General features: G+C 34.6%; 1 protein-coding gene across 2 annotated transcripts; it reads left to right on the top strand.

Moving 5' to 3' along the window:
• Nucleotides 1–5,296: 5,296 nt before the first annotated feature.
• Nucleotides 5,297–13,916, top strand: LOC140788367 (UDP-xylose transporter 3). Of its 2 annotated transcripts, none has more exons than XM_073137593.1 (8): nucleotides 5,297–5,522; nucleotides 5,618–5,783; nucleotides 8,225–8,409; nucleotides 9,185–9,252; nucleotides 11,241–11,373; nucleotides 12,055–12,216; nucleotides 12,302–12,574; nucleotides 13,424–13,916. In XM_073137593.1, the coding sequence occupies exons 2-8, from the start codon at nucleotides 5,663–5,665 to the stop codon at nucleotides 13,538–13,540; spliced, it is 1,059 nt and encodes a 352-aa protein (XP_072993694.1). In that variant the 5' UTR covers nucleotides 5,297–5,522; nucleotides 5,618–5,662; the 3' UTR covers nucleotides 13,541–13,916. The 2 variants fall into 2 exon arrangements, with proteins under 2 accessions (XP_072993694.1, XP_072993704.1); XM_073137603.1 differs by having other exon boundaries at nucleotides 5,299–5,522; nucleotides 5,624–5,783.
• The last annotated feature ends 2 nt before the right edge of the window (nucleotides 13,917–13,918 follow it).

Raw genomic sequence — 13,918 nt, forward strand, 5'->3', positions numbered from 1 at the left:
GAATTTGCTCTAAATTTTTTTATTTATTCTTATAACGTAAAGTTTTCTTTGAAGGGTCTAGAAATAGTGGTGGCATTCGGGTCAAGGTCAAAATAGTACCAACAAGAACACGATTTCTTTATTAAACGGGTCAATTTTTTTAAACATGAATACGATCTATATATTAAATGGGTAACACGACATGACTCGCTTTACCCATTTAATAAACAGATTGTATTTTTTATACAACACATTTAACCAATTTATATGACACACGATACGATTAATATGTTTACACACACAATATTTACATACATAATTAACCACCGATTTACGCAGCACGAATCACCCATTAACACCAAGATCACTAACCAAACTAATAAAAAAAATATCACACAATTACACAAATTCAAATCCAGAAGATTTACAATATTACAACAATATTAGTAAAAAAAAATTTAACTGGCTTGGCATCTGGGAATAAAATCATCATCAAATTGGCGAAGCAAAAGAGGAGCTCAAAGTATCAATAATGGTGAGGCTCCAACAGCATACCTCCATGGAGTCCCAACTCTGACTCCTGTAACGACAAGCTTCAAATCTACCGAGGAAGATGAGACAAGCGAGACAGTCGGTGCAGCCAGAGATGGATAAGTGGGGAAGGCATGGATGACGTCGGAGAGGAGGTTGCTCCTCCGGTGTCCCCTTGAATTTGCCAAGGAAGACAAGGCTGGAGAGATAGGGACGGACCTAGTTGGTGAAAGGTAGCGGATGGAGGAGGGGACGACGGGGATGTTGCCAAAGAGGAGGTTTTTGGAGAAGGGAAGGCATGGATGTCATCGAAGATAAGCTTTTTCTCTTATGAACTGCTGGAGAGGAGAGTAAGAGGTAGCGAAGGGGAGGGAGAAGTGAGAGGTAGCGAAGGGGAAGGAGGAGGAGAGTGTGAGGTAGCTAAGGGAGGAAGGGAGAAAGGGGATGTCACCGGAGAGAAGGGCCAAAGAGGAGAGTGAGAGGAAGCGTTAGGAAATGCAGTTGGCGGCTGTGGAGAGTGAGAGGTAGACAATGGAGGGGAGAGGATGATGGTGGACTGTGATTTGGTGGAGGCTGTTATGTGAGATGGTGAGAGTGTGAGATAGAGTAGGTTAGGTTAGAAGTTTTGTCTCTATATATTAACGGATTATGAGTTGGTGGGTTGACTCAACTCGTATACTTAAACGAGTCAAATAGGTTAAAACAGTCATTGGTATAAACCCGAACACGATCCAATTATTAATCGGGTTAGGCAAATTGTCCGGTTTACCACCCGAACTCAATTAGACTAAACCCAAACCCGAAGTTGGGTTATCGAGATGGGTCGGGTCGGGTCAATGTTCGTCACCCCTATCTAGAGACCAAATTCATTGAATAATAGGGGTTTATTCTAAACTTAAAAGATGGATCAGTCCAATCTATATAGACACACTCTCAAATGGCTAGACTAGCTAAAGAGTGGGTATTAGTGTTATTTATTACACATATCCTAAAACCTATCTAATGAAGGGGTAAGAGGCAATCTGCCTATTAGATTCTTAGACTATTAGTCAAATAGTCCAGTTAATACATACTTGTAATTATTCATCATTTTAACTATCTTTTGTGAGTCTGAATAGATCCAACAGTTCTCCGTCACAAATGCCTGCAAAAAGAGCACTCTCACAAACATCCAAAAAGACTATTGTGCCCATGATCCAGTGATCGGGAAAGGAATTGACAAATATCCCAATATCACCCTTATGACCTCCATGCCAAGCAACATTTAACCAGCATACAACGTCACCCGATTTTGGACTGCACGTTGGTATCTCCACCTACATTCACTCAAGAAGTTCATAGGAAAGATGGTCCAATTGATGGGATCACTACTTTAGAACCTCCACTCTTATGCTAACCTCTTTAGGGTTAGGCTTAATATCCCTAAAGATGACATCTTTTCTTATTTTCCAATAATGCCCAAGAGGAAGCAAATAAAGCATACTTGAGATGTTCATCGGTGAGTTGGGCCTTTAGTGAGAGTATCCAAGCATCAAGTTTTTGCTCGAAGCTTCCTCCAGCTTCAGCCTAAGTTTTGAATGAAACCAGACTGCCCTAACAAGTGATCCACTGTTTTCACTTTTGAAAAAGCAAAATGTGCAATTGGGATCTAACTCTGGGATACATTTGTGAATTGCTGCTTTGACAGGAAGAGTGCGAATTAAAGCCCTCCATAAAAAGGTTTCCACGTGAGGGAGCGGATCATTAGAGTTCCAAGCCAATTTCTATATGCACTTATGATCAAGCGAGGAAGAACCGAGCCAACTTTCTCTAGATAGCGAGCAGTACGCCGATATATCCTTTTTACTATCACAACTATTTATCCTTATTGTATTCTATCCATCATGAGTAGATAGAGAATTCGTTGAAATAGAAAATTTTCCAATAAATTAGGAATAATAACTAACTTAAATTGAATAGGTTTAGCGAATATGAGATAGTGTGCTACTTAATGGATGGGTGAATTAGTTAGTATATTATCTCTTAACAAATGAGATTCTCTAATGGATACGTAGATTAATTAGTATGTTATCTCCCAACAAATAAGATTTTCTCGACTAATAGAATGTTGTGTACAAGTTCAATCCCACTTGACATGGACTCGACGTCAAATATGAAAATTGACGTCCAACATTATCCCAGTTTGCCTATGATTACATGTTATTTAGAATTTCAAAAACATATATATATATATATATATATATATATATGGTCCTTTTAACTTAACTTAGAGAATTCAATGATAAGAACTATAGTTATTCAATAAAACTAAGATCGCTGTTAATAAACGGGCACATCTGACAAGGAAATTGACTGAGGATAAGAGTACTCTTCGTTGCAATTAGATCAACAAAGTAAGCTCTCAGCATGCCAAGCTTATTTTATCCGGCATAACTTGAGAGAGAGAGGGAGAGAAAGAGAGATGAGCAATTAAAAGCTCAACAGTGAGCTTGTGAATGAACCATCCTGGAATCAACAACTTACCAACCATTTGATGCTCCTTTGGTTGGTACACCTAAAGTCTGGTGTTCTCCCCCACATTGGGACCATATATCATAAAGAAATTTAGACAGCATTGGGCCCAAATTGTTCTCCACTATTCACGGTGCTTCTTTCCCTGCTTCTCCCTAACTTACGCCACCTAATTTTTTTTTAAACGTAAAGGTGGCATTTGGTGCGCACATTAAAAATATTTATTCAACTCTTTTAAATATATTTTATAATTAAGCATTCACTCATGTATATTTTGATCAAACCTTGTATAAGATAAGTCACGTGATAAATTATGCATAAAATCTTATCATAAATAAAATGTGTGATAAAAATATATACGTTTTTTAAGCAAGATTTTTAATAAAATTAGCATACATATTCATAGTTAGTAATCAAATATAAATTATTGCATAAACTTATTCGAGATAATGATTACATTTTATAATCAAATAATAAAATATGAGTAAAATTATAAATGTATCTAATTTATATTTAAGAGATGTGTATAAAGTTATCTTTAAAAATCTTTATGCACAGAATAAATGAGGCTAAAAACTCAACACCGTTCAAATTCTCCTTTTATTTTTTATTTTTTCATAATACATGATAGTTATAGTGGTTGATTCAAATTTATAATTATAGTTAATTATATTTTAACTTTTATTTTCTTAAGAGAAGAAAGGTAGACACATACACATCTCAATTATCTAATTATATCCCTAAGTCCCCTTTGTTAAAAAATTTGTTAGAAAAAATATTACAAAATTAACTAACTAACTAGATTGGTAAAAGTACTCTTATTTATTCTTTTCCTCTCTTTTTAGAATAGATTTTAAAGAAATTAGAGAAAATAGATTTATAGTTTAATATTTGCAGAAGTTACCGCAAAGGCCACTAAAAAAGAATATTAATAAAAAAATTTGAATTATTTTTATCAGAATTTTAATAAAATAGTAATGAAGGGGGCTTGACACATTTAAATAATTTAGGGAGTATACCTCTAATTTATTTTTTCGGACGGTAAAAATAATACTAAGCAATAATTGAGATAATCAAACTATAATTAACTCTTATAATTATTAAAATTGTTGATCAATATTTTTATACTACTTAATTAAGAGGAGAAAATTGAGGGGATAATTACCTCTAGACTCTTGAATTATGGCTCATTTTCACATATAGATTCCTCATTCATATTTAGTGACATATTGACCCTCTCTTAACATAGATAGAACAACAAAATATGAAACTCTCAATTTAAATAGGCCGGAGTGGTAGGCCAGAGATTTTATATCTTCACGTGATTAGCACATGAGATTTAATTGATAGAAAACCTAACAAGCAACTAACAATAGAGACATTCCAGAGATTATACGTAGTTAAAGGGTCAATAATAATGAAATAAATTCTGGGTCTAAGTGAAATTGGGCAATAGGCATATTTATCCAAAATAATAAATGCCAAAAAATATTTCATACTTTTTGGTTGTTGTGAAATTATTAATAAATATTTAAACCTATATCATGGTGTGAATTTTAATTACACCAAAACACTATTTTTAAATCTCAACTCTCTCTCTCTCTCTCTCTCTCTCTCTCTCTCTCTCTCTCTCTCTCTCTCTCTCTCTCTCTCTCTCTCTACACACCACCCATAAAATTTAAGCACGTTTATTTAACCTTATGCAGCAACCCAACGGAAACTTAGAGTGAAATATTAGGAGCAAATATTTATTTATTGCAAAAGAAGACACCCGGAATGCCAAAGAATCAAAGTGGTGGGGGCTCCTTTAGTCCTTCTTTACAATAATTTATTTAAAAATAACATTTCAATTGACTTGGGTGCTAAAATAAAAAATTACAAGGACAAAACAACCAAGTAATTATATATTTATTAGAAAATCTTATAAAGAACACATTTTAACGAAATTATAATTTAAATACTATATATTTATTATTTATAAATTGAGCTATATAATTTCGCAAGTACGTGTATAAAATACTCTAATTAAAATTAAACTAACATAGTAAAAATATTTTACTTTTAGAAGAACTAAAATACTCTTAGTATAAATTAAGAGTATTTTTGTAATTTTCTTAGTATAGTTAATTTAATTAATAGATTTACAGTATTGTGTTTTCTGTAAATATTTACTAAATTATAAACTAGATTTGTAAATAGTGGCGTAAATCACAATTTTATTAAAATACATGATATTATATGCAAATTTGCCTATTTATTATCAGAGAGAGAGAGAGAGAGAGAGAGAGAGAGAGAGAGAGAGAGAGAGAGAGCATATAATGAAGTCATCTTCTTTCTCTCGAAGAAGAAATAGAAGGCTTTAAGTAGTCTTCTCGCTTCTTCTCCTCCTCTGCCTACCTTTGTTCAGATCTAAAGCGAAGAAATGAAAAGTTGAATTGTCCCTCGATTCGTCTTGCTCGGGCTACGAATCCTCCTCCAATCTCGATCTCTTTGGAGCTGAGGTAGGTTTCATTCCGTCGGCTTTATTTGTTATTTTTCTCCTTTTCTTTAGGTGCTTTAGGTGTTCAGATCGAAATGATGAGCGCCAATTGATTAGCTTTAGATCACGGTGGTGAAAGCGGAATCGAATCGGGCGGTGAAGATGGGCGAAGGCGAGCGATTCCAATTGGGCACAGTTGGCGCGCTGAGCTTGTCGGTGGTGTCGTCCGTGTCGATCGTCATTTGCAACAAGGCGCTTATCAGTTCGTTGGGATTTACATTCGGTGAGAGTTCTGATTGATTTATTTTGTTGGGTTTTGATCCTTTCTTGCTGCTGCTATCTGAAATTTAATGACTTGCTTGGATATTTGTTGCTTTAAGGTGAGATGTTACTGGCTATTGGATCCGTTTGTCCTGTAGCATATAAACAATGGGGGAGATCTGTTGGTAGCTGTATTTTGTTTGTTTTGTTTCAATTGTCGTTTGGGTTCTAATCTTCGGTACTATTGTAGATTGGACTTTAGGGAACACTCAACGGATGGATCTAATGGAGGTTATTGATACTTCTAGAGATGGTCATGAAATGTTTAGAATGGTTTGGTATGTAAAGAGAATGAATTCTTCTCATTTGCACATCCGTTAAAGCTGATAGGTTATCAGTATCTTTTTTTTTTGACAAACAGGCCGCAGCCCCTGTTTCTATTGAAACTTAATTAGTGACATGTGGTTATCAAGTCCTCCAAAACCAGGTTATCAGTATCTAAATAAGGATTAGTGAAGGAGATATCAAAGGATCAGCATCTCTCAACTCAGCTATTTGGTGGCACTATTTGAACATAGATTTTTTTTCTTCTTTATCTTCAAGTTTCTCCATCGTTTCATTATGATCTGGCATAACGACAACTCCTCAATCCCATGAAGACTAGTATGATTATTGTGTATACACTATAAATAAAAATTCTATCTTGGGTGGCGGCAACTGGGCGCAGGGTTGCTGTATGTAGACAACTGATATATGAGCAGACTTCCGGAGAAAAAGCTGCTGGGTGCTCATAACTTCCACCCTTGAAATTCTGACTTCTAACAGAGATATGAATGCACAGTATGAATGACACAATTAAGATTAGCAGTTATGCATCATTTAATTAATAACCAGCAAAAGATGGAAAGATATGATTCTTGTTTAGTTGAGGTTGCCATAATAGCTTTTCATATGGTCCCATAGTGCTTCTCGCATTGGCCTTTTAACAATTTGAATAGATGACCCGGAGAGTTACCTTACCTTCTCTTGGTAATTATAAAATTCAGAAAATCTTGTATCCATAAATTTGATGCATATGTTAAAAGATAATGGTGAAGGAAGTTTGAAGTCTAGGCAGAAAGATTAACTTGGGGTTAGTAGTACACAACAGTCACGACAAGCCATTGTTGATGATACCAATGGAAGTTGCTAGATTTTGGAACATATCATCTTCGTTCTTAACTATATTTTTGTGAACTTCCTAAAATTTGTGTTACAGACCAGATCTGGACCGATCTGAATGTAAGAAAATTGTGATATTTTATGTAGTGGTAGCCTCGTGAGTTAATGTTTCAATGGTTCTAATTTCATGAAAATCCAACGTCGGGATGAAAAGTTATAAATGAAACAGTAGAGGAAGGTCGAAACAGGCAGAACGGTAAATAACCGACGTTGCGGCGGCCGTTGGAGGATGGCAATGGCGAAGGGTGGTGGAGAACAGTCATAAGGTAGGGTGGCTGTTAATGGAGGAAGATGGCTAGGATTTGAAAGATCGGGATACTTCTACGGATATGATTTACTCCTAGAAAGATAAAGACGATTTAACGGCTACGGTAAAAGATAAAGACGAAAATAAAGATTTGGCTAAACTTAGATTCATTCAATGATTGATTCCCCATAATCAATACATGTCTAGTCCTATTTATAGAAGTAAAAATTCTAGTGGATCGGATCCACATATGGATTATCCGATTTATTTAAAATTCAAAACAATAAGTAAAGCTAATTAACTAACTCAAGTTGACTCGACTCGACTCAACCGACTCGACTAATCTAACACACGTGATTGGATCATATCTCATAACAATTTGCACTAGTGCTTGAAAGAAATATACCTTTTTATGCCAAGACCTCTCTTTTATTTCCTTTGATAAATTAGTACAATGGTTATTTGGTCTTATCCACACACACATGCACACACAAACACACATAAGGAGGAGAGGAAAAACTTGCATGGATTGATATTCTGTTGGCAAGCATATTCTATCTTGAACTTATAGTGATATAGTTTAGCTCTAGATTATGGGGTTCAGTCATCAAGGGTTGTAACATGTGCCTAGATGATGTCAACATGTTATATCTTAAGGAATATTAAGTTCTCAGACCCTGATGGTTGGATTCCCAATTCAGCTTCTCAATTGCCATGGGTAGTCATGATTTATGTTCTAATAAGGTCGACTTTATTGTAATTCTTGCCTCATAAGGTGTTAAATTTTGTCATCCATAAGACTGATACAATAAGATGGCTCCATGTGTTCCATATGTTTGTAATTTAAGATATATCATTTCTCTGCATGTGTCAGACAATGATATGCAATCATAGCCCCAACGCATGGGGAGAAGATCATATTAACAATTTTACATTGTTTGGTTTATCTAATAGATGCCAAAGTTGTGATTACTTTCCTATTTGGTATTTTGCAGCCACTACTTTGACAAGTTGGCATCTCCTGGTTACATTCTGTTCTCTTCATGTGGCATTATGGATGAAATTATTTGAACACAAGCCTTTTGATGCAAGGACAGTTATGGGATTTGGAATACTTAATGGAATCTCTATTGGGCTATTGAACTTGAGCCTTGGGTTCAATTCTGTTGGGTTTTATCAGGTCTGCGTCATTTATGGTTCCTCTTTTTTACTGCATTACTTGTAAGTTGTAGTAGGAAAATTCGTTGCTCAATTTGTACTGTTCATTTTTTTCTTTATTTTGTAGTGGTGATATTAAATTATTAATTAGACTTAGTGAATGCTGAATCAGATCATATATCACCAATCTCAACGAGAACCAGTTATCTATCCAACTTTTATTTCTGCTTGTCTGTTATGGTTGGAGTTCCAATATTTGGACATGGTGTCCTTCATCTTGTTTCATCCCTTTTGTCTATGTTAATAAGCCAATCATATTGGAGAACAATATTCCTGTTCTTTATTGGAATGTAACCTTTTGTTATATGTGAGGAACAAAATTATTTGTGTATCTTTATTATATTAACACTCTGGTGATCATGAATTTTTTTTACTATTGATCCTTTAAATGGTTGTTCATAAGTTGCATAAGCATGAGTTGCTAATAGTTGATAAAATAGCTTGCCAACTAACAAGACTTGTAGCTTCCATGGGAAGCCCTATCGTGTTTCTTTTTTTCCCTATTTTTTACTAGGAAATTCTACAAATTTGATGTCAGGGCAGCAGACATTTGTAACATTTATAATAGGCTTCTCAACATGAGTTATGATCTCTTTGGTGAAAAAGGAGTTTGATGATAACGATGAGCTATTTTGTGCTACTGTAGTATAAATGTTACCACTTTGCAGTATAAAGTTTCTGAAATTGGACTTCATCCTACTACTAGGATGCAATTCTAATATACCATTTTCTTACAGATGACGAAACTGGCTATTATTCCTTGCACTGTGCTGTTGGAGACCCTTTTCTTCTTGAAGAAGTTCAGGTTAGTCTATTCATCTTGACATTTCTCTTGAAGTTCACATCATAACTGATAGAAAGTAATGGTTCTTTCTTATTGCCATAACCTCATAAAGCTTCTTAAATTTAGTTTATTACACCACATTGTTTCCTTCTGTTAAGTATAATGATACATTAAGACCTTCGAAAAATGGAGAGTTCATATCTGTTATGCCATGCGAAGACTAAAGAGAATGTGAACAAAAGTCTGAAAGTCCCTATCTGCATGATAGAGCACTTAAGCTTGTTATAAATAAATAAATATGGATATATACATAGTCTGTGGAGTTGAAAGTTGAAAGAACATATAAGAAGAGAGTTCCTAGAGAATAAATATTATCATTTTCTAAAAGAAAGTCGTGTTCTGTATATGTGTATTTCTTTAGCATATATAATTATGTGTGTATTTGCAATGAAGGAGATGCATGATATAGTTGACTAGTTGAGAACTACTAGAGGCAAATGTTGCGTACAATGGTAGGTTGAGCAATTTATATACCTACGACGATAAGTTTTAGACTGAGGGTCTGCATACATCCGCACTTGTATATGTTGTTATTGGTTAACTAACTAAGCTAAAGCTGTAACATGCTGCACGTTATTTTCCAATGAAATAGTTCTAACTGGCTAGATAAGAGTGTCAATATCTCCATAGTCAAATTTTAGAGAACACTTAAATATAAAGATTTAATTAGTAGGTTAGCTTTGAGCATATTGAATTGCAACTTAAGTAAATTTAGAATAAGTAAACAAAAGTTTGTATTTGGTGATCCTGAGATATTAAGAGGTGATTGCTTCATCATCTCAGATGGGCTGTACAATACAAAAGAGAGATTTAACTGGATACCACACAGATAAGCAAAGCAAATGACTAAAGTTCCTCTGCTTTGTCATTCTGTTTACATCATAATTTAAGAGGAAAGCATAGTTTGGCCTGCAACAAACATGACTTGGTTTATTGTTCAGAATGTGGATTACAAGTTTACAACTTAATTTGAATGAGGTTCTCTTGTTATCATTAATATAGATCAGAAGATGGTTTAATGCACCAATCCTTCTATGGATTTCGAGGAAGAACTCATCTATCAGATCTTTTAGATTTCTTTTGCTCATATCTTCATGGACCATAATTCCTTTGTTAAGCACATTGTATTTCAATGAATCAACAGTGGTATCCATGAATTATTTAGATGGCATCAAATATAATCATTAGAGATGTAGCCTCTGTTATTATGATGTGCACAGTCTGAATGTATTATAAGTATTCATTTTGTCAGGAATACATGAGTTTGACGGTCAGACATAATGAATTAAAGCATTTAGAAGAGATAAATAGAACTTTGTTTTCTTTCCTGTGTCACTAGCATAATCAGCTTTTTAATCTTGAATAGCATAATCTATATCGTCACTATATGTTTTAATCTATCAATATGTTACTATGAGGTCTTCATCAGAATGAGTAGAGGAGCAATGCTTCTAGAAGATCTAACTGGATATTTGTTATTATGGGATGTTTATGATAGTAGGCAAAGGTGTTTCAAATATTTAGGAAATTCTTAGATCTTATTTTATCACAGTAATACTAACATTGCATTGTTGGCCACTGCTTGGATATTAGAAGATATTTTTATCATTTTATAATTTTACGTACTTTCAAAGAGGGAAAAGAAAAGAGAGGTGAAGAAAATAATGGTATTTTGCTTTAAGTACTTGCCCTTTCTCAGGCACATCCACCTTTGCTCTTTACTGCTTCTTTATGCGCACTAAGCACTCTGTGCTTGCATATAATATATACATTTTGTTAGCTAGTGCAGCTATTTTCTGAAACATGATAATAATCCTCTGATATTTTGTCATGCTTGAACCAGATTTAAAACTATTAATTTGTGCATCATTTAGTGAGTGTTTTTTTATGCACCTTGATTTGAGTTCTACCACTTCGTCTGATGTGTTCTCTTTCACCTGTCACTGCAGTAGGACTATTCAGCTCTCACTTACTGTCCTCCTTCTAGGTGTTGGCATAGCAACCGTAACAGATCTGCAACTCAATGTTCTGGGATCTGTATTATCTCTCCTTGCAGTTGTTACAACTTGCATTGCTCAGATTGTATCCTTGAATATGACTTCATTTCACCTATGCAACGGGGTTAACTTGAGCAAAATAATAAAGTATTCACGGTACACCAATTCTTCTTAATTATGCACTCAATATAAGATGCGCATCGGTAAAGGTGCATGAAATTTAATTCCAACTCAAATCTTGCATCAATCTGCTCTTGGAGCATTTTGTTTTGTATCTGAGAACATTCTTCATTTAATATATAGGAATATTGTTGCTGGTTCTAAATATTATATTAAGTGCTTTGCATGATGATACTATCATTAACCCTAAGGATAATCTCATCCGAATGGATCAAATGGCAACATAGCTGAGTGTGGTACGCCGAAATGAGGAGCTTTCAATCTATTTATTCAGCCAACTTGATAATGAATACCTCTCACAGTTGGTAACTGGATTTCCATAACTAATGCTTTTCCACATACTGATTTTAAAAGAAAGCCTGAAGAAGCACTGGAAAGGATAAGGTTTGCTTATTTACAAGTTTGCAGATTCAAGACAGAGTGAAGTATTGAATCTAGCATATGCTCATGCAGGTTTGTTAGGGGTTATCAGCCAAACTTTTCTCTTTTTGTTTTTCGTGTTCAGATGGCATGTCTATCTGATCTAATAACTTGGATTGAAGGTCTAGAGGTGTGATCTATTTTTTGGTCCTTAATCAGTTTCTAGATGACAAATACTATTCAGAAGAAATTTAAGGTATCTTCAACTCAGCTACTCTACCAGTCAAGCCCTTATCAAGCATTAACCCTGTTTGTCAGTGGGCCATTTCTTGATGCTTTTTTGACAAACCAAAATGTCTTCGCTTTCCAGTACACACCTCAAGTTCTGGTGAGCAACAAAGCAATGTTTTGTAGTTTCCTTTCCTTTTTCCCTGTATCTGATTTTAATTATATTTCCCTCTTTTCTTCTGCAGTTTTTCATTGTGCTTTCATGCTTAATAGCAGTTTCTGTCAACTTCAGCACATTTCTTGTGATTGGGAAGACGTCTCCTGTCACTTATCAAGTTTTAGGTCATCTTAAAACATGCCTGGTCCTGGCCTTTGGCTATGTTTTGCTTCATGATCCATTTAGCTGGAGAAATATACTTGGAATTCTAATTGCAATGTTTGGGATGATCTCGTACTCATATTTCTGCACAATTGAGAGCCAGCAAAAAGCTAATGAAGCATCTGCTCAAATATCACAGGTTTCATTCAGTTATCATTAATTTCTGTACTTTTAAGATATATTCCTATAGTTTAACTTTTGATGGATCTTTTTTATAGTTAAATCTCCTTTCCATGTTTTGATATTTCCTGCAAAACTAATCTTTAAAAGTTCATGATTATCATACTTCATTTACTTTCACTTTGAATGCTATAATAAGAGTACAGCAAGATGGATTCTGATAATTGAGAGTTTTGACTATATAACAGTGTGCGCCAATCAGTAATTGTGATAGCATATAAAAGCAGGTGTATCTAGTTTTGTATTGCACATAAGCATGACTAGCAGTGAGATCATATAAGTCTGAATGTGAATTGCATATCCAGCATTCAGATTTCTTTGTTTTGGTGTAGCTTCTAGCTAAGCAATTTTGTCTTGTAGCTTGGAGGTTATCATCTTCCGAGGTCCAACAAGTCTCCAATGGATAAGAGACTATTATTCTATAAATGTGCTTTTCTTACCATATTAAGGCATCTCAATCTGTTAAGTGTTTTTTTATCTGTCCTATAACAACTGCTTTCTTTTGCCAACTTATTCATGATTTTGAATAGCTCTGATCAGCAACTGAGATAAGTTTGTTGGTCATAGCTGTTATTATATTTATACACAATCAACAATGAAGAAGTAGATGCTTGATGTGAGGTTCCTCAAATATGTTTTATGGCTATTTCCAAATGAAATAGCTGAATGGTTGTTACCTATTAGAAATTATTTAAGTTGACAATCATGCAAATTGCAAAGATGATCTGAGCTAACAATGCATTTAGCTACAATACTCTGTTTTCCTGCTAAATATTTTTCTCTTATTCTTTTTGCACTTATGTCACAGGTAAAGGAAAGCGAGTCAGACCCTTTGATCACCGTAGAAAATGGATCTGGTTTAGTTGCCGATGGTGCTGCTGCAAAAGCGCCTGTATGGAGCTCAAACAAAGATTTGCATGCGTGAAATTTGCCGTGGTCAACACTATAATACTCATAGCAGAAGTTTGTAGGCATCAGTATAGGGGTTGGAAGAGAACCCTGTTTGCTTTACGCAATCAGATTAGTTATCAAGCACATTATAACGAGCTCCAATGAACTGCATCATTTGCCTTCTGCATTTTTGGCTGTTCTTTTACAAGTTAATAGTAAAGTAATTAATTCTTATTCAGGGAACGTGGCTCTATATTCTGTATAATTACTTTCTTCCCTCATTTGCAACTTTGTTGCATCCTTGCCCTTCTTTTTGTAATTTTCTTCATTTATTTTCTCTCTACCTATCTTCAAAGGTAAACTATGTACCATTTAAAATATTTGGCAAAGTACTTTCAATATTCTCCTGATT

The sequence above is a fragment of the Typha latifolia genome, chromosome 1, assembly GCF_019914945.1.
Source record: "Typha latifolia isolate L0001 chromosome 1, TyphaL0001v2, whole genome shotgun sequence".
In the NCBI taxonomy this organism is placed as follows: Eukaryota; Viridiplantae; Streptophyta; class Magnoliopsida; order Poales; family Typhaceae; genus Typha; species Typha latifolia.